Source organism: Paramormyrops kingsleyae, chromosome 8 (assembly GCF_048594095.1).
Source record: "Paramormyrops kingsleyae isolate MSU_618 chromosome 8, PKINGS_0.4, whole genome shotgun sequence".
In the NCBI taxonomy this organism is placed as follows: domain Eukaryota; kingdom Metazoa; phylum Chordata; class Actinopteri; order Osteoglossiformes; family Mormyridae; genus Paramormyrops; species Paramormyrops kingsleyae.
In genome coordinates, this window is record NC_132804.1 from 30,709,726 (window position 1) to 30,730,697 (window position 20,972).

General features: G+C 49.7%; 2 protein-coding genes across 2 annotated transcripts in view; both read right to left on the reverse strand.

Moving 5' to 3' along the window:
- LOC111835907 (myosin-15-like) overlaps positions 1-13,974 on the reverse strand; it is a 28,489-nt gene extending 14,515 nt beyond the window's left edge. Inside the window, 5 exon segments of the mRNA XM_072715151.1 lie at positions 248-350; positions 352-389; positions 717-820; positions 933-1,093; positions 12,341-13,974. Coding sequence (XP_072571252.1) covers positions 248-350; positions 352-389; positions 717-820; positions 933-1,032 — 345 coding nt within the window. The 5' untranslated portion in view covers positions 1,033-1,093; positions 12,341-13,974.
- A 1-nt stretch (position 13,975) lies between these two features.
- Positions 13,976-16,511, reverse strand: LOC111835874 (zinc finger protein SNAI1-like). The gene is made up of 3 exons (XM_023796611.2): positions 15,954-16,511; positions 14,900-15,325; positions 13,976-14,522 (listed from the first exon to the last, which is right to left on the reverse strand). Exons 1-3 carry the CDS (start codon positions 16,027-16,029, stop codon positions 14,338-14,340), a joined length of 687 nt encoding a protein of 228 aa, XP_023652379.1. The 5' UTR covers positions 16,030-16,511; the 3' UTR covers positions 13,976-14,337.
- Between the last annotated feature and the right edge of the window lie 4,461 nt (positions 16,512-20,972).

The window sequence follows — 20,972 nt, forward strand, 5'->3', positions numbered from 1 at the left end:
TTAACCATAGTGTTCATTTTGTCTCTGCATCGTTTACCATGGACTCCCATCCCCCCCTGGTGTCCCACTGCAGCCACCGTACCTGACAGCTTGTTAAGCCCCAGGTAGCTGTTCTGCCATCAGGTGAGTGACCCATCAGAAGTGTTTTACCAGCTGGTTACTGGGAGCTCAGAGCCCATCCCAGCATGCACACGGCACGAAGTGTGGGGCCCTAGGCAGGACGCTCAGGGCTCTGCTACGGACTCACATATATCATCCAGTTGCTATAGTGGCAGCGCAGGTTGTGGAGCACGGAGGCCTCGTTGAGGTGAGTCAGCATGGCCATGTCCTCAATCACATCAAACTTCGGGGCTCATTCGCTGGATGTCGTCCTCATTTACCGTCATCACCTGGTGGGGGGGCAGCAGCTAAATGCAAGCTGCAGATGTGGCTGCTGCACTCAGGGCTGCCCTTCTGACAGCTTGCAGTCTCTGTAAGTGGCCCCTTTCAAACCTGAACCCTGAGTTAGAATTCCTAAAATGAAACTAATATATGTCTGTACATAATAGCTATGTCAATGTCAACTGAAATGCAGTCGGGGTTTATTTCAGATCAGCAGGTTTGGGGTTGGATTGGCTTAGATTAAAACTTTGAAATTTTTTTGTGTGTTTCTTATGCGTATGGAATAATATAATTGCTTGGAAACCCTATTATAAAATATTTCGCAGGAAACTCACCTTCCCATGCTTTGTTTCAACGATGATTTTGTCTCTGCTGGCATCCTTGATTTCCACCTCAACATACTCCTCTTTCTCGTCAGCGATCCACCCTTTCTTTTGTCCTGGGGGCAGAGCAGGCCGATCTGGGCTTTGAAAAGCACACCTTAAAAACGGCATCTACGGAAGGGACGGTTGCTGATTTAGATGCACGGCAGAGATGGCTGCGGGCCTTACCACCGAAGGCCACTGCCCGCACGGCCAGCAGCTGCAGGTCGCTCTTGCGGAGAAAAGGAACCGCTTCCCCGAATTCGCTCATATCCAGCATGCGTGACATGAGGACTGCTGCTCGGTCCAGCAAGGTTCCGGGAATGATGCACTTTCAAACCTCAACAAATCTTCAGACAAAAGAGAAAGACTGCTTGAAGAGTGCACCTATCCCGATAGACGCATTAAACTTCTTAGGGAATTGAAAATAATAGTATCAACAGAGGGCTGGATTAAAGATATTAGCCTATTATAACATAAAACAAGCTAAAATCTGCATTAAAGTTTAACAGGTGTCCTCTTTGTGATATTATAATAGGTGTGAAAGTCGCACTAAGGCAGCCGTATAAGAGACTCGAGCCTGAACCCTATCTGAAGCCTTGCAGCAGAACAGTTGCCTGCTAAGAATGAATTTTAAATGAATATTTTACACCACCCTGCCATGTTAGTACAGAGACACAGACCGTAAAGCGCCCTGCTGGGGACTGCCCACTCAGGACAGGCCGCACTGTTTTTATTGCCCCGTCAAGGTCAGGGTTAGGGGAGCTATGCCTGAAATTGCCATGTGTCACCTACTACCCTGCCGCCCATTGGTGCCACTCATGTGTCCGAAGCGACACAAAAGGCCAGCGGTGTTTCCATGCCGCCGCACACTTAAGCCGGCTATTTCTGTAGCCCTATTATACTGTGGCCACCATGGCAAGCCCCTATTAATCACACCATTGTGGTGGCTAAAACCGGTATGAGAATAACAGTGAGGTGACTGTGCTCATGATTATATAACCCTATAGTGAGCCCAATACAGTAATAACAGGCTAAAATAGTGCAGGAGTTTGGAATCACAAAGGAGAAAATATTTGGAGTCCATGGTGTAAGGGGTGTGTAAGTTCAGTGTACAGTGTAAGTTCATGTCTTCTGCAAAAGGAATGTAATTTTATATCATTTTCATTTCCTGCATTTGTGGTTTTCTGAGTTTACACTGGACTGATTAAAAGTTCCTGCAAAAACGGTAGATTAACAATAGACAATACTTGAAAGAGTAAAAGACATTTTTTTTAAAGTATTTATACTGTAAGGAAAAGGTGCTGTCAGGCTAGTAGGAGAAAGTCATTTTTTACTTTTCCAAAGTGATTAAAATGCTTAGTATATTCCTTGAACTCACAACCCTGCAGTTTCCATGCCAGTTATTTCATGAGTGTGGTACTTTGCTGGTGTCACAGTTGATGCTGATCTTCTGCAAAAGACCAAACCAGTTCAAAGCAGACAGAGACAGTCAAGATGGCTGGATTGTAGTTTGGGCAGACACATTGACGATTGGCCTTGTTCTTGACATTCTAGCTTTGGCAGAGCTGTGGAACATGTGGGGGGGGGGGTGATGTGAAGAATTTCTGACCACTTATGGGTATCGGAAGGCCCTTTTATCTGTAATATTCTCAGGTTTATGAAAGCCAGCCTGGTTTAACACGATAGCGCCGCGTTAGCATTAGCATCCGGTGGCGTATTCTGCGCTGCTCTAACACAGCAGTTTGCCTGTCTCTTCTTTAGACTGTCATGCACTGTTCCACAGCTACAGCAGCCAGGAAAACAGTAACAAGAAATTTCCAATACCCCCCAGCCCCCAGCCCCCAGCAGAAGATTATTATATTTACAGAATATTTGCTTAACCCCCCCCCCCCCGACCCCCCCACCTGAGGATTCACATTTGTATGTCATTGTCAGTAAATCTGTTTTTTTAAGATGGGCCCTTTACATTTGTGTGCTGACCTTGACTGCACTCTTGGGGGAGGATCCGGCCCGGCCCAAAAATAAACGAGAATAAAACTTCCCTCTCCTTTCTGTTGCTGATATTCCCAGTGGAGAAAGATGACATGCTGTGACTGAATTTTTCACTGGGGATGCTCCCCTCAGCGAGGCCAGCAGGTGGTGTAATGATTAAGGACCACCAGAAAGCCATATGCTGAACGGTACATGAATGTCTTCAGCACTACTGTGGGAGCTGCTGTCAGTGAATCTTACTGCCATTACAGTTATGCATTCAAGCAAATCGCAGCACTCAAACCAACACCCACATGGCGCAATACATACACCTACAGCTGTCTTTCCATTTATAGCACATCAATCCATACACTCCCCACCCCTGTTTAAACTGTGCAAATTCAGATACCAGCCAGATCTGGGAACGCCATCGAAATCCCCCTGTTGCCACTAATCAGACAAGAACGAGACAGTGAGGGTTAAGTGGGTCCTTGAGGATGGCGCCAGCTGCTAAGGTGGTCGTACTCCCAGTGAGGCGCTTTACTTGATCAGATTTCACCCCGGGAAAAAGCCAGTTAAAGCCCCCCCCATCTTCAAATCAGACATATTTCATGTTGTTTGACAAATAGAGCAAGGGTGCAGGTGTGGGGGGGGGGGCTCAAGCGTTCATACCGGTGGTCACGGCAGATCCTCGCATCTGAACTTTAAAGCTCTGCTAATGAGGGGGGGCATTCCACAGGGCCGTGGAATGGGAGGGGGGCGGTCAGGACCTCTTCACAGCTTACTCAATATGCCCCCCCCCATCTCCTACCACCATCCATCCAACCCTCACAGCTGTTTCCCCCTCAAGCCAACAGCCCAGAGAGTCACACAGATTGGGTGCTCATATCTTTGTGGGGACTCTCCATTCATTTCTATGTGCAAACCCAAACAATGACAACCATAATCCCTACCCAGCCCTTACCTTAACCATAGGTAACCAAACAAAATACTTTTGGCATTTTTAGTTTGATTGCAGTCACAGATTTTTAGAAAATTGAGATTCCCTTGTGGGGATTGATAAAATGTCACCACAAGGTCAAAATAACAAGGTTTAAATCACATTGTGGGGACATCTCTTCTCCACAATGAAATATTTACATGTGACCACACACACACCATGTAGTCTGGACAGATGATCCTGATTGGAATTCTGACACAGAGTATCAATCCTGCAAAATTACTGATGTTCGACCTTTGAAAATAATACTTCACATTTCCAGCTGAAATAAAACTGCAACTATCTTAGCAGTGAAATACTAATGAATAATGTATCAGTTACCTGCTGAAACTGGAGAATTCTGCTCTGCAGGCCACTCTAGATTATCTTCTTTTGCCTCGTAACCAACCACCTGTCTTGAGTTTGACATGCAGTTAGTAAGTGATCTGGTGGCTAACCTGTTAATAGTGTGTGTGTGTGTGTGTGTGTCTGTCTGTCTTTCTGTGTTTGTGTGTGTGCATGTATGTTTGTGTGCATATGTATTTTGATGGACTGGCATCCCATTCAGGGTGTTCCCTTGCCTGTGCCAACAGGGAAAGACAGTTTCCCAGCCCAATTTTCAGGGACCCACAAACAATCCATATTTCTGCTCCCTCCCAGCTTCCAGCCAACCAAGAACACCAAATACCTGTGTGTGCTGAGAGATGGGAGGTAGCAGAAATGTTGACTGTCTGGGGGTCTCCAAGGACTGGGTTGGGAAGATGGAAAGATGGAAAAATATTGTAAAAAGTATTTATCATCAGATCAATCAATGTTGTGTTCATTCATTGCCAACAAACATGGAGGATGATCCTTTACAGAACTCTTGACTCGATAGATAGTAAATAGCGCCCCCTAGTGTAAGGCTATTGTTATTATATTTTTTGCACTGGTCTGTGTGGGTTTACATTGTATTCTCCTACCAGGACAGGCTCCATGTCTGTAGTCAGCTGTCTAATGCTTTCAATCTTCAATATATAGCTGAGCAGCTGCAGTTTCCAAGCTGATTTAAACTCTTACACTTTTTACTATCTCTTTCAGTTTGACTTTTGCTTCACACATCGAACCCCTTTCTTGAATAACATCTCCCAACCGCTTCTCCTGAACAGGAAGAAGTAGCAGTGGGCACAAGGAATGGGATGCCAGTCCATGACGGGACACAAGGTCCGGGATGCCAGTCCATCACAGGGCATAAGGTATGGGATACCAGTCCTTCACAGGGCACAAAGCATATGATGCCAGTCCATCACAGGGAACAAGACAGGGGTTCCAGTCTGTCACAGGGCACAAGGTGTTGGATGCAAGTCCGTCACAGGGCGCAAGGCACGGGATGCCAGTTCCTCACAGGGCGCAAGGCACAGGATGCCAGTCCACCACAGGGAACAAGACATGGGATGCCAGTCCGTCACAGGGCGCAAGGCACAGGATGCCAGTCCACCACAGGGAACAAGACACAAGATGCCAGTTCATCACAGAGCACAAGGTACGGGATACCAGTCCTTCACAGGGAATGAGAGATGGGACACCAGTCCATCTCAGGGCGCAAGGTATGGGATGCCAGTCCGTCACAGGGTATGAGACATGGGATGTCAGTCCATCACAGGGCACAAGGCACAGGATGCCAGTCCGTCACAAGGCACAGGATGCCAGTCCGTCACAGAGTACGAGACATGGGATGCCAGTCCGTCACAGGGCACAAGGTACAGGATGCCAGTCCATCACAGGGTACGAGACATGAGATGTCAGTCCATTACAGGGCACAAGATGCCAGTCCATCACAAGGCACAAGACACGGGATGCCAGTCTGTCACAGGGCGCAAGGCACAGGATGCCAATCCGTCACAGGGTACAAGTCATGGGATGTCAGTCTGTCACAGAGCACAAGGTACGGGATACCAGTCCATCACAGAGTATGAGACATGGGATGCCAGTCCGTCACAGGGCACAAGGTACGGGATGCCAGTCCATCACAGGGCATAAAGTATGGGATGCCAGTCCTTCACAGGGTACAAGGCATGTGATGCCAGTCCATCACAGGGAACAAGACACGGGATGCCAGTCTGTCACAGGGCACAAGGTATGTGATGCCAGTCCATCACAGGGAACAAGACACGGGATGCCAGTCTGTCACAGGGCACAAGGTATGTGATGCCAGTCCATCACAGGGAACAAGACACGGGATGCCAGTCTGTCACAGGGCACAAGGCATGTGATGCCAGTCCATCACAGGGAACAAGACACGGGATGCCAGTCCACCACAGGGAACAAGACATGGGATGCCAGTCCGTCTCAGGGAGCAAGGTACGGGATGTCAGTCCATCACAGGGCACAAGGCACAGGATGCCAGTCCGTCACAAGGCACAAGGCACAGGATGCCAGTCCGTCACAGAGTACGAGACATGGGATGCCAGTCCGTCACAGGGCACAAGGTACGGGATGCCAGTCCATCACAGGGCACAAGACATGGGATGCCAGTCCACCACAGGGAACAAGACATCGGATGCCAGTCCATTACAGGGAATGAGAGATGGGACACCAGTCCGTCACAGAGCGCAAGGTACGGGATGCCAGTCCATCACAGGGAACAAGACATGGGATGCCAGTCCACCACAGGGAACAAGACATCGGATGCCAGTCCATTACAGGGCACAAGGCACAGGATGCCAGTCCATCACAGGGCACAAGGTATGGGATGCCAATCCATCACAGGGTACGAGACATGAGATGTCAGTCCATTACAGGGCACAAGATGCCAGTCCATCACAAGGCACAAGGCACAGGATGCCAGTCCGTCACAGGTTACAAGACACGGGATGCCAGTCTGTCACAGGGCGCAAGGCACAGGATGCCAGTCCGTCACAGGGAACAAGACATGGGATGTCAGTCCACCACAGGGAACAAGACATCGGTTGCCAGTCCGTCACAGGGCACAAGGTACAGGATGCCAGTCCATCACAGGGCACAAGGCACCGGATGCCAGTCCGTCACAGGGTACAAGACATGGGATGTCAGTTTGTCACAGAGCACAAGGTACAGGATACCAGTCCGTCACAGGGAATGAGAGATGGGACACCAGTCCGTCACAGAGCGCAAGGTATGGGATGCCAGTTTGTCACAGAGCACAAGGTACAGGATACCAGTCCGTCACAGGGAATGAGAGATGGGACACCAGTCCGTCACAGAGCGCAAGGTACGGGATGCCAGTCCATCACAGGGCACAAAGTACAGAATGCGAGTCCATCATAGCACAAGGCATGGATGACAGTCCATCACAAAACATGCTCTCATTTAGGCCTACAGCCTTGTGCTTATTCCGTTGCAGTAAACGTAGAAAACACTAGATGGCTCTTATTCCCCCACAGAGTTTTTGAGTTTTAGACCCCCCCCCCCCCCCCCCCACCACCACCACCGTGTTCGTGTACGGAAACAAAGGCGATTATTTTAATCGGTCTATGGTTTATATTTCGATGTCTTCATATATATTTTAACCAGCTGGCCATCGATACACTGTTTGCGAATAACAAAAATCTCGGTAAACAAAACTCGTTGTCAGAAAAAGACGTGCAAAGATTCGGTCCACCTGGGAGTTCTTTAAGTGTTTAGTTTAATTGTATTTACATAAACCGCATAAACAAATAAATGAAGCGCTTTTACTGCTGTTAACACTGAGCTATACCCAGTGGGCTCGTTTCCTGTCCGCTGGATCCATGAATGGCTAGCAGAAGAAAAACCGCGACTTCCCACGCATCATCGGAATCCAATATATATTGTTATCAGTTTGAAAAAATAAGTTTAGAAAGTACGCTGCATTTATTAAAGTACATGACAGTGACTGTGGCTGTACCTCTGTCAGCCAGTGAAACTGAATATATTACAACCAAGCTCGGTGGCGTCGGCAAACACGGAGATGCTGAGAGTCTGTCAGACAGAGCAGCGGTGGGATGAAAGGTTGGAGTCCGTTCAGCAGGACGTGGGATCCTAACAGGGGACTCGTTTACAGGAGGGCGCCTGCTGCTGTATACAATACATTAATATAAAAATAATAAGAACTAATATAGGTCATATGCATAAACTGTGCGTTTTTATGAACGGACGGTTCACCAGTCACATGACTGAGCTTTGGTACGGAGTGGGTGTTGGGTGAGAGCCCTTTCGTCTGCTGCTCTGCCACAAGGTACAAACTAAGTGTATCCTGACTATCTCCGCTATGCCTGTTCACTGGCTGATCCCCCACCCCTCCTGGCGCCTGTGCTCATTACCCCCCCCCCCCCCCCCCCAAACTTCCCCATCTCGCGAATTGAAGCCAGCTGTTGCAGGGGCACTAAGCTGCCTCTGGATTGCACATTCACTCCCACGCATTTTAATACCACTGATTCCACCATAAAAGAAAAAAAAAAGGAACAAGATCCCGGTCATGGATCTGCAGAAGTTTCTCTACCGGACCCTAAAGATCCTTTGCGACCATATCAGAAGCTGCAAGATTCAAATTCATTCTTTATTGCAAACAAAACACGAGGCAGGACAAGACATGTGACATCTCACTATATGTATAAGACGTATGAAAGAAAAGGAAAAAAAAAAAAACGGATAAATTTTCACTTAGGTTCAGCCCACGCTTGGTGCCCCTGGCCTTGTGCTCTGTCCTCCCTGGGACAGGCTCCAGGATAAGCGATTATGGATCTGTGAATGGATGAGGGGGTGGATGAGCCCAGAAACCGGCTGCTTAGCCTAGCTGTAATGTGGCTAATACTTGTAAATACAGGTTGTTGGTTCTGCATTATATTTATCGCTGTTTTTACTTGTGCATGTTAATGTGTCTCCTTTCCCCCCATCTTCCCCGTAAGGTGCTAACTGCCTTGAACAGGCTCCTGATTATAATGAGACACCCTCACCCCAGCCCAGCCCCTGCCCCCCACCTCGGTGTGAGGGCGCTGGCGTGCGCCTTTGATGCTGCACCGTGGCTTCCTGCCCCCACTAACCGGCACTTCCTTACTTTGATGTGGGCTGCTGCTGGGCTACTTTAACACCTCCCTTCCCCCAAAAGGCTCCTCGCACCCGCTCTGTCCCTACTCCCCCGTTTGGGGGCTGGACTCACTGCTGGCAGGTGTACCATCTCCACAATGTTTATAGCAGGGACTGGCGGGGGGGGGGCCTTCCGTCTGCTTTGAAGTAATTCAGCTGATTAGTCAGCCACTGGGAGAGTGCCAGCATGCCCAGTATGCATACGCCGCTCTCCCAGTTTGTTCAGCAAGCAGCATCTTGTTGCTGCAGGGGCCTGATCTCTGCTGGCCCAATAGCACATGTGGTACTGAAGTGTCCCACTTTCACCCCCCACCCCCACCCCCCACTTCCTTTCCTGCCCCCCCAGGCCTGAAATATCCTGCTATCGTGGTCCACTTGGGCGTCTTGCCTGCAAACTGGCCTGTACTACCTCCGGTGTGCGATATGTGCTTGCAAGGGCTTTAGCAGGATGGGGGGAGGGGCCAGGCAGCAGGCCACACCCCCCCCAAGTAGGTGTGTGATGATTGGTTGTTTTCCACCCGACCCTCCCTGCATGATGAAATGTAGGGATGGCATAAACGTGTGTGTGCATTCTTAGTATGATGTGGTTTGTGGGGTGGGAGGGGGGCTGTTTATATCGACTGTGTGTTTTGATGACGCAGTGTGCACACATAAGAGCATTTATCTCTTCCTGTGTGTGTTTATCTCTGGAAGGTGTCCATCCATCACTGTGCATGCAAAAGCCGGCCCACCAGAGACCAAGAGCACATTTTCAGAAAATGGGGACAAAAGGCGCCTACAAAAGGCCCTGAGAGCTGCAGAGAGAGACGAGTGCAGCAGCATCTGACTGAGACCATAGAGGAGTGTTGATGTGGGGAGACGCCACATGCGTTACCTGCCTGAGTGTTTTGAGGTTTCATCTTGTTCCCCTGACAGGGGGTTTGTGGGGGTGGGGGGGCTGGCAGGTGGGATGGGGGAGGGTGATTGGCCCCTTCCAGGTGCCGTTTCCTTTTGGGCAGAAAAACAAAAGAGACTGCATAGTAACGCCTGTCCAGTGTGTGTGTGTTTGGTCCAGATATACCTTACCTTGTGGGGACCAAACGTCCACACAACATGATGAATACCTGTTCTTTTTTACCTTATGGGGTCCAGTTTTTTGGTCCCCATAGAGGGAAACTCAATTTTATGAAAATCTGGGAATGGAATCAAAAAACTAAAAATGGCAAAAGTCACAAAAGTTACTTACAGACCCGACATGGATGGTGCCGATTCTACACGGAGACCCAACACTGGAGGTGCGATTCTACACACAGACTCAACATGGGCACCAAAATTCCCCAAACAAATCTTACACAGGCATCAGGATTCCCCACACAGACCCGACGCGGGTACTGCGATTCCCCACACAGACCCGACGCGGGTACTGCGATTCCCCACACAGACCAGATACAGGCACCGTGACTCCCCACACAGATCTGACACAGGTACCATGATTCCCTGCAGAGACTCGACATGGGCGCTGCGATTCCCTAAAGATGTCCGAGGGCTCATCATGAGCCCTGGATCCTACTGCCTGCCTGGATATACCCAAGTGTTCATCGTGTGCCATGATGTCCTACTACCCGCCCGTTTATACCTGAGAGCTCATCCAGTGCCCTGGGTCCTACTGCCTGCCCGGTTACACCTGAGTGCTCATTGTGTGCCATGATGTCCTACTACCCGCCCGGTTATACCTGAGAGCTCATCCAGTGCCCTGGGTCCTACTACCCGCCCGGTTATACCTGAGAGCTCATCCAGTGCCCTGGGTCCTACTACCTGCCCGGTTATACCTGAGTGCTCATCCAGTGCCCTGGGTCCTACTACCTGCCTGGTTATACCTGAGAGCTCATCCAGTGCCCTGGGTCCTACTACCTGCCCGGTTATACCTGAGAGCTCATCCAGTGCCCTGGGTCCTACTACCCGCCCGGTTATACCTGAGAGCTCATCCAGTGCCCTGGGTCCTACTGCCTGCCCGGTTATACCTGAGTGCTCATCCAGTGCCCTGGGTCCTACTACCTGCCCGGTTACACCTGAGAGCTCATCCAGTGCCCTGGGTCCTCCTGCCCGCCCGGTTATACCTGAGTGCTCATCCAGTGCCCTGGGTCCTACTGCCCGCTCACTCATTCGCACCCCATTCTTCCGGAAGGACACCTGCTCTCTCTGCGTGACAAAGCGTTGAAAATGCTGCTCTTCTCTTTTCCCCTCCTTGGCTTGATTTATATCAGCTAAAAATAACGGGGACTATTAAAGGTCGATCGCTGAGAACAGGCGGCCAGTACGTCACTCCGATGGAAGCACCTGCCAAGCAGGGCACTGTGATCATGGTTACGCAACAACCTCCTGGAGCACGAGGTGGCACGCCTGCACCCCCCACCCCCCCAGCCTATCCGGTGTATGGGAAAAGCACAAACACACCCCCCCCCCCCCCCCCCCCCATACGCACACAGTGTGGGAAAGCCCGTGGCGGGGGTGTGGGGGCGGTGTTATCCCTGGCATTGCTGCAGCGAGGAGGGGAGGAGCAGGATGTGGGAGTCCCATGTGTGGCCATTTCCTGCCTCTGGATTCATTTTTCTCCAAGAGAAAAGAATCTCGCTCACCATCTCCCACGGGGCTGGGAGAGAGAGTGGGAGCCGAACCCCGTTTGTACGGCAGAACTCTCCAGAACACTCAGCTCCTTCCACCAGGACCCCGCTCAGAAATACGCTGTCATCACTGTTGTGTGAGGATGTGGCTCCCGTATTGTTTTTTGTCAAATTTTTGGGGCACCTCCCAATTTCGAGGTGCGGTCGGTTGATGCATCTGCAGCCGAGAGACGGTACAGAAAGGAACATGGGGAGAACCTCGTCCTGAGCGGCGCAGGAACCAGGAACCAGCCCTGAAGGCACCAGACCCGTGGAGAAGAGGGAGCATGCCAGGGGTGAGAGGACTGGGAGAGTAGCTTCAGAGGAGCACTGACCCCCCCTCCAGGGCCTCCTCCGCAGAGTCGCTGGATGGACCGTGTTTACACAGGGCTGACAGCGCCTTCCTGTGTCCCAGGCCCGGTTCACGGGGGGGGGGGCATCTCCTCTTAAGTAGGTCACTATAAACTACCAGTTTCCTGCCTGGGACTTAAGCCGTCTCGGGGAGCTTCCCAGAGGAGCTAAAGACACATGGTGCCCCCCCCCCCCCCGGACTGGACAGATGTGCACAGCTGTGTGACAGAGGGTCCCTGTAGAGAGAGAGAAGAATGTCCAACAGAGGTGCTGTGCCATAAACACGGCATGTTTGGCCAAATTACAGTGGAAGGGCGCGGCCCGTCCGCCCTGCAGTGGGAGGAAAGCTCTCTAATCTTAGGCACGACTAGCATCTCATTTTCCATATGGAGATGGAGCCCAACCAGCCTTCACTGACGGAAATAACATATGGAGGCCCTGAGTGGTATTTTGGGTCCTCAGCTGGCTTACATGTGGCCAGGAGCTGCATATAAATGGAGGGAGGCCATGTTCAGAGCTGGGCTGGAGAAGACGTGTGATGCAGGTGGGAGCAGGACCTCTGCATGGGCTCGACCTGCTGTACTGCCACCTACCTGTGGGAGGCGCCAATAAGGGCCTCGGCTGAGCAGATCCACAGAGCTGTGTCTGTAGCTGTCTCCCGTTCACCCCGCGCTCCTGCACGCCTGCAGCGACTTGCTGATATTCGGTGCCAGCAGAGGCTGGGAAGTCACAGCGTTCTCACAGTCTGTCTGTGTGCCTGCAGTTGCTGACTGTCTGGGCCGATGTTTCACAACTGGCTTAGCAGCAACCCCCCCAGCACACACACACAGATACCACACATACGGTATGCAAGCCAGTTCAACAAAACAGCCCCCCTCCCCAACCAGAGATACAACAAAAAAAATTCTTCCTAGGACACGAAGAAAAGATTTCAGAAATATCTGCTCAGAATAGAAGACATTCCTAAAACAGACAAAATAAGGAGTCCGGGGACACAGAGCGACAGTCCTTTAGTAGCTCAAACAACATTCAAAATAAGACCACAGATATGGACCACGACTAAGAGCAAGAGTGCTGTGTCGAAAGAGGGGGGAGGGGGTGTTAACAGGAATGAGGACTCACAAGCACACACATACCTAGACATACACACTCACAGAGACACTCACACACACACACTCACAGAGACATACACACTAACACACACAAACACACACACTCACAGAGACATACACACACACAGAGACACATACACACTCACACATACACACATACACACTCACACACACACACACACACACTCACCAGCAGCCAAGTGGCAGGCAAGTACAATGTCTTGCACGTCCCGACTGGATTTAAAAAAACAGCGTCCCATTCCTGTGCCGGCAGTCACTCCAGCGTGCGAATAAGGGATTGCGACAGCTGGCTTCCTGCCAGCTGCCCCCCCCCCCCACCTCCAGCAAATAATACAGCACCATGACTCAGAGTGAGTGTGCGCACAGGAGTGGGCCGGCTCGGAGGAACAGGTGTCGAAACGCAGCAGGTGCACAGCCATACCGCTCTGCCTGCCGCCTTCACCTGTTCCTCTCCCCTGCAGGTCCTGTCCACCCCATCAAAAAAAAAAACCCAGTCAGCTTCTTGTTAGGCCCCTGTTACCAAAAGCTGTCCCACCACCCAAGAAGAGAGACCCCAAGAGTACTACCGACATGTAATAATTTGTTGCTTTTTAATTCATACGAAATACAAAGGAGCATAAAATAAGTTGGTAAAAACGCAAAGTGAAACTGCATAAGCATTTTACAAAAATGTCTCATCCCCCAAGGAACAGGAGAGAGGAGTTAAAAACATCTGGAATCTCATTCAAAGAGAACAGGCCAAGATTACAAAAAATACATGTGAGGCTCTGGAACACTGAGCTTTTCATAGAGTTGTGTCCCTGAAACTAATTTACTTCTCCTTCCTTTCATTACCCATCAACACAGATGCTGGTCCCCTTACAGGGCAGCTGGGCTCCGGCAGCAAAGGAGCACGAGCACATCTGCCTTCTGATCCGGGATCCGGGATCCGGGCCTGTTTACACGAGAAGGCCGCGTGGTCCGGGTGCGAGGCTGACGCTGTCCTGCTACAGGCTGGGAATACACACCGAGATACACTGCAGGGGCACCAAGGTGTACAGAGGCCCCTCAGAAAATGGCAACTGGCATCAGCTGCCCCTATACCCCCCCCCCCCCCCCCCCCCACCCTCCTCAGCGCAGGCTGCCTCATCCATGTTGGCCACCAGGAGAGGAAATCACCTGTCGTCACAGTGAAGGTGGGCATTTGTGCACATGTCCACACCAGCGCAGCTGTCCCAACACATTCCTGAGAGAGTCTGCACCCCCCCAGCCCCCCCCCCCCATACACCATCATGCGAGTGTGTGGGTGTGCAGCGCTCCTCAAACACATGGCTAACAATGGCTGAACCAATGTTCCCCAGGAGGAAGTCCAGCCCCCCCAGAGTTCTCTGCTGGGGGGGTGCGGTCAGGTGTCCAGGGCGTGATGGAGAATTTGGAGAACAAAGCACCCCCCCCCCCCCCACGGGCTCCAGTGCCGCTCACATGGAGACGGGGCCGCAGCCAGAGACGGAATGCTTGTGCAGCAGGGAGATGCGGCTGAAGGTACGTGCGCAGGCGCTACACTGGTACCGCTTCACGTCGGCATGTGTCTGCAGGTGGGCACGCAGGTTGGAGCGGTCGGCGAAGGCGCGACTGCAGTGGGGGCAGGAGAATGGGCGCTCACCTGCAGGGGGTGACAAAAACACATTCATCTCGACACCCACTGAATGCAGAGAGACAAACAATCGATTAATCAATCAGTCTGACTCTCACATATTATCCCACTCACTGAGACTTTGAAACATGTGACCAATTTGATTAGATTAGAATATTGACTATTGGTCTTTGAAGTTCTATGGACTTTGATATTCCAAGTTCTAACGGGATTTGCAGCATTCTTAAGCGTTACCTTATATTTACAAAATCCAACACAAAGCCACTCTTCTTTACAGACTGTTCTCATTGTCTAGCTAGCATGCAAGATAGGACTGTCCTGCCACTCTGAAGGAGGGACTGCTTTCCCCCCCCCCCCCGCTAAGCAGACCGGCGTGATGTAATCACCGGTGTGGGTGCGGATGTGGCCCCGCAGTAGCCAGGGCCGGGAGAAGGCCTTGCCGCAGGTGGGACACACGCACGGCAGGGTGTGTGAGCGGATGTGCATCTTCAGCGCCCCCAGACTGCTGTACTCCTTGGGGCAGTGTTTGCACCGCAGTGGCACACGGGGGGAGGCAGCCGCAGGAGTGTCATCCACGGTGGAGGCTGGGTGCTGGGGGGTGCGGAGGGGCCTACGACGGGCCGGCTCCGGACTGGGGGGGTCAGATGTGCGGCCCTCATCCTCCTCTTCCCCACTGCTGCTGCTGCTGGAGGGGGAACTGAGGTCGAGAGGCCCCGAGGGCGAGGCGCCTATGGTGGGGGCCGGAAGGATGCTCAGGTTCCACACCAGTCCCACTGCAGAGTGCTCCACGGGGGGAGTTGCGGGGAGGTAACCTACAACAAGAAGCGCATATCCTATCAGGAAAATGTGCTCAGTCTTCAGTACAAACATCACCATGCTCTTTAGAAACATTCTGGCAGCAACGCTATCAAATTGAGACGCCATCTTCACTCCCAGCAGTGATTTTCCGCGAAGCGGAGCTTACGGCACACCCAGAGGGATCACAGAGGACCAACATGAAAGCGCCGAAGTCTAACAAGTTCTCCGACGCTGTCTGGGAGTTTTACTGCCCTGTCCTATAATGCTGACATATCTGACACGTTTAAAAGGCACTGAACTGTTATTCCGTGGTCATTAGGGACTCGCCGCCATCCCCCTGCACTTCACACTTCTTCGCTAATGTACCACATTAACCATCAGACTATAGCCGCGGAAGCGTTATCGACAGCAATTACGGCTTGTTTTCCTAAACTCCTTTAACATTTTTTGTAAAGAAAGTTATGCCACTCAAAGATACTAAAAAGACTGTGTATATGTTTAAAAATCGGAATACATCCATTTGAATCAGTTTTAAAGGCAGTTCACGAAAGACAATAAAAACAGCTGCAGTGGCTCCAAGAAAGTTTGGCAGCTAAACTATTATCCTGTCCGACGGGAAGTTAAATGAGGCCAATTACTTACCAGTTTGGCTCTCCAGCTCGCTATAATTTGGTTTTTTGCTGGTGAAATATTTCTTAACGAGAAAAGACCGCGGCATGGTGTATTATCGTCTGCGATTGCAGGGAAAACTGGATGTAGACGCCGGGCGCAGAGTCCCAAACTCAGCCTACAAAAGCTGAACTTAGGAAGTGAGGCAATCACGACAATAATATACCCAGCTGGAAAAAATGGCACTGCCTGCAGATTATCAGAGAAGCAAAGTCCACTCCGGCTGCCGAGAGCTGGTCAATTCGGCTCCCCAAACAGCAATTTAACTGCGACGCTCCGTGCGCTGCTCTCTCGGTGCGGGGATGTGCGCTCCTGTCCCGTCCTGGGGGTGTGCGCTCCTGTCCTGTCCTGGGGATGTGCGCTCCTGTCCTGCTGCTGCTGTTCTCCCAATAACGGAGATGTGCGCTTCTGTCCCTATGCAGGTCCTATCACGATATCGGGTGTGTGCGCTCCTGTCCCGAACCGGGGGATATGTGCTTCTCCTCCAACTCCCTCCTCTCTCCATGCCTGGGATGTACGCTGTCTCTCCGCCCAGCAACCCGAGACCGGGGACACGTCACGGCCGGGGCTGTCCCGCAGGGACAGGTGCCCAAAACCCTCCCAGGATCTCCATGGCGATCGCTATCACACACACACACACACACACACAGCCTCTATATATATATATATATATATATATATATATATATATATATATATATATATATATATATATATATATATATATATATATATATATATATATATATATATATGAGACCAAACATCGGAGTATAAGACAGTTTGATATTTGGGGGGGGCATCTTAATAAAGAATAAATACCGAGGTGGTCTGATTACTGGGGGACTGGGGGGATAAAGCCAAATTAAATATTGAGGGCTACACACTCACTCAGATCCTACGCCCCTGAGCCGTAACGTAACGTGACTGCCCGTTAGTTAGCTGCCAGGATAGTCAGTGCATCTTCGCTTATACATGTACAAAGTGAAACTAAAGGCAGTTTAACAGCTGTATTGTTGCATATGAAAAAAACAGCTTTAATGACTGTCAGCAGGTCCATTGAGAGCTAAATCAATCATGTGACTCCAAATGGGAACGGCGTGGCGGTGCGGCGGTCCGCACTGTCGCCTCACACCTCTGGTCTCTGCCGTGGCTACATGTTGTGTGGAGTTCGCATGTTCTCCCTGTGCCCTTGTGCGGTTTCCTCCATAAACTCCGGCCCAAATGTCCACCACAATGTGATAAAAAATGTTCAGGCGCTCATAAAGATCTGTGAATGCAATCTTACAGTACTTACAGTATGGTTAAGGTTAGGACTGGGTAGGGGTTAAGGTTGTCGTATTGGGATTAGAGTGTTTCCCATAGAAATTAATGGAGGGTCTGTGTGTGTGTGTTTGTGCGCATGCATGCACCATGTAATGGGTTGGTACCCCATCCAGGGTTCTTCCCTACCTTGTTCCCATAACTTCCAGGATAAGCTCTAGATCCCCCACAACCAACCCTGAATTGTATAAGCCGGTTCAGAAAATGGATGAATGGATGGATGAATGGATGGATGGACGGACTCGAGGTCGCTTCAGGTACAGGTTAATAAATGCAAAGCAGACTGCATGGACAGGGCAGTAGGTAGCATAAAGAGCATAAATACTGCTTCTTCTGTGGCCTCTTGTCATGTTCTGTGTTTCAAATTTTAATTTACTTATTTACACATGAATAATAATTTTAGTTTGTCAGTTCATCAACAGCATTCGAGGTTTAAGAAATAAGTATTCAGTGCACAGCAGTAAAGTTCCAAGTTTATTAATTTATTCTTATTCATCAGGTAAGCAAGGTAGTTTCTTAATGTTAAGGCCAAGTGTCAAAGTTTATGTTAGTGATTAAATGAACCGTTCAAGTTTAACACATTTATTCTGTTACACTGTGACAGTCCTGGGTAAGCAGAACTTTAGAATTTGGATGGACAAAACTATGCTATTAATCAAACTGATTTAATGGGTATGTTATTTATTTTGCCAAAGAAATCTTATCCAGATAAATGAGATTGTAATAAAAGCAGCCAACTAAACTCACTGATGGTCAAAATAAACACATTCTTGTCACAGTCCAGCTGTCCCTAAACTGAATTTACTGTGCTGGTGAGTGTTCCGAGATGGACTGGGCTTTCAGTCAGGGTGTGTAATAGCCCAGGCATGCTGTCCAGGTGTCTCTGCATTATAGGTACCTAACTTAGCTGCCTCAGTAGATGATGTAATATTTTTGCCCATATCCATATGGAAATAAAGTCAGTTTATTTTAAAACCTGGACACCCTGAGATGGCTTTTTCCACACAGGCTTTAACCCACTGTAACATTGTATTGCCGAGGGCAGCTACTGCATGTATCCACAGCGATCAGATGCTCATCAGCCCCAATCAATACGCAGGTTAAGGGGACATGGCTCGCCGGGTGATAGCTCACAGTGATAGGCTGGTTGAGCAGAGCCGTCATTTCCAGACAAGCCAGACGTGCAACTAAGTGTAACGAATTAGTCACAGTTTTAGTTGCGTCACACCAGTTGCAGCGATAAAAGCTCACAGCTCTGCAGTCAGTCACACCTCTGGCTCTTTAGCTGTTCTGCTGAAGTATATTACCTCATTCTAAATGATTTGATTAGAGATCAGGCACAGGGTGGCCTTTCTGTGTTACCCTTAAAGATCTCCAAAATTCATAATTGCTCATTTGTTTTGTTATTCATGTGCATGTTTGAACTGCATGCAGCTTGTGAAGTATGTTATGTACTGTATGTATAGATGTGTATTGCACTGTGTGCAGTAACTATGCTGTGGCTGTCAACCTTTTGCATTGCACTACTTGAATATGCACAAAACTGCGGCATTGATCACATACCTTACATTTATTTATTTCTCTTGTGTATCCTGAGCCTTGTATTTATTCGTTAACTCCATCTAACTTGTTCATTGTCATGGTATGTTCAATAGTAGCAAGTTGTGCCAACAAAAATTCCCACCGGCCTTAGTCATGTGGCAATAAGGATTTAGGTTCTGACACTGAATTATTCACCTTCCTTTTCCCAACAAATTCTGCTACCTTCCGTGTGAGTCCGGTGACAGCATCGTGCCCTCACTGTGCTCACTCACGCCAGGGTGGGCCGCGGCACCATGAGTCACACATGATGTATTGGTGCTAACAGGTTCCCACTGCTTCACCCATCTGGGCCCCATTACGCATGAGAAACATGCTAATGAGTGCAGCCCCCCCCCCCCCCCCCCCCCCCATGTATGCATGAACAGAACATAGCTGGCGTCTGACTTCGACACTCCGTGACGACACAGAGAACGGGCCCAGCACAGATGGCGGCTAACAGGCGGTTATGTAAGCCATGCTCAGATCAGTGATTTGTTGGTGTTTTCCTCAGGATGTCTGGCACAGGCTTTGAACACACCTGAGCTGTCCAGGGAACACCAGGCTGTCCCTCAAGGTCGCTGGCACACACCACATCGGTTGTAAGCATCCCTAACGGTCGTTTATTTATATATATATATATATATATACACTCACCTAAAGGATTATTAGGAACACCATACTAATACGGTGTTTGACCCCCTTTCGCCTTCAGAACTGCCTTAATTCTACGTGGCATTGATTCAACAAGGTGCTGAAAGCATTCTTTAGAAATGTTGGCCCATATTGATAGGATAGCATCTTGCAGTTGATGGAGATTTGTGGGATGCACATCCAGGGCACGAAGCTCCCGTTCCATCACATCCCAAAGATGCTCTATTGGGTTGAGATCTGGTGACTGTGGGTGCCATTTTAGTACAGTGAACTCATTGTCATGTTCAAGAAACCAATTTGAAATGATTCGAGCTTTGTGACATGGTGCATTATCCTGCTGGAAGTAGCCATCAGAGGATAGGTACATGGTGGTCATAAAGGGATGGACATGGTCAGAAACAATGCTCAGGTAGGCCGTGGCATTTAAACGATGCCCAATTGGCACTAAGGGGCCTAAAGTGTGCCAATTAAACATTCCCCACACCATTACACCACCACCACCAGCCTGCACAGTGGTAACAAGGCATGATGGATCCATGTTCTCATTCTGTTTACGCCAAATTCTGACTCTACCATTTGAATGTCTCAACAGAAATCAAGACTCATCAGACCAGGCAACATTTTTCCAGTCTTCAACTGTCCAATTTTGGTGAGCTCGTGCAAATTGTAGCCTCTTTTTCCTATTTGTAGTGGAGATGAGTGGTACCCAGTGGGGTCTTCTGCTGTTGTAGCCCATCCGCCTCAAGGGTGTGCGTGTTGTGGCTTCACAAATGCTTTGCTGCATACCTCGGGTGTAACGAGTGGTTATTTCAGTCAAAGTTGCTCTTCTATCAGCTTGAATCAGTCGGCCCATTCTCCTCTGACCTCTAGCATCAACGAGGCATTTTCGCCCACAGGACTGCCGCATACTGGATGTTTTTCCCTTTGCACACCATTCTTTGTAAACCCTAGAAATGGTTGTGCGTGAAAATCCCAGTAACTGAGCAGATTGTGAAATACTCAGACCGGCCCGTCTGGCACCAACAACCATGCCACGCTCAAAATTGCTTAAATCACCTTTCTTTCCCATTCTGACATTCAGTTTGGAGTTCAGGAGATTGTCTTGACCAGGACCACACCCCTAAATGCATTGAAACAACTGCCATGTGATTGGTTGATTAGATAATTGCATTAATGAGAAATTGAACAGGTGTTCCTAATAATCCTTTAGGTGAGTGTATATATATATATATCACCAGAAAATGAGGGGACAAACAAAGGAAGAAAGACACTGAAACACAGTTTATACAGCAGCAAAATCCCTCCTCCAGAGGGGAGTGGAGGCCATTATCCATCCATCCATCCATCCATCCATCCATCCATCCATCCATCCATCTCATGACTGCTAATCCTGGACAGGCGCTCTGGCTGCTATCAATTCCAAAGAAGGTAAAATGT

Coding starts and splice junctions, on each gene's coding strand:
- LOC111835874 (XM_023796611.2), bottom strand. CDS start 16,029: ATGCCGCGGTCTTTTCTCGTTAAGAAATATTTCACCAGCAAAAAACCA. Junction 15,326..15,953: donor CGAGCTGGAGAGCCAAACTG/GTAAGTAATTGG, acceptor TTCTTGTTGTAG/GTTACCTCCCCGCAACTCCC. Junction 14,523..14,899: donor CCACATCCGCACCCACACCG/GTGATTACATCA, acceptor CACCCCCTGCAG/GTGAGCGCCCATTCTCCTGC.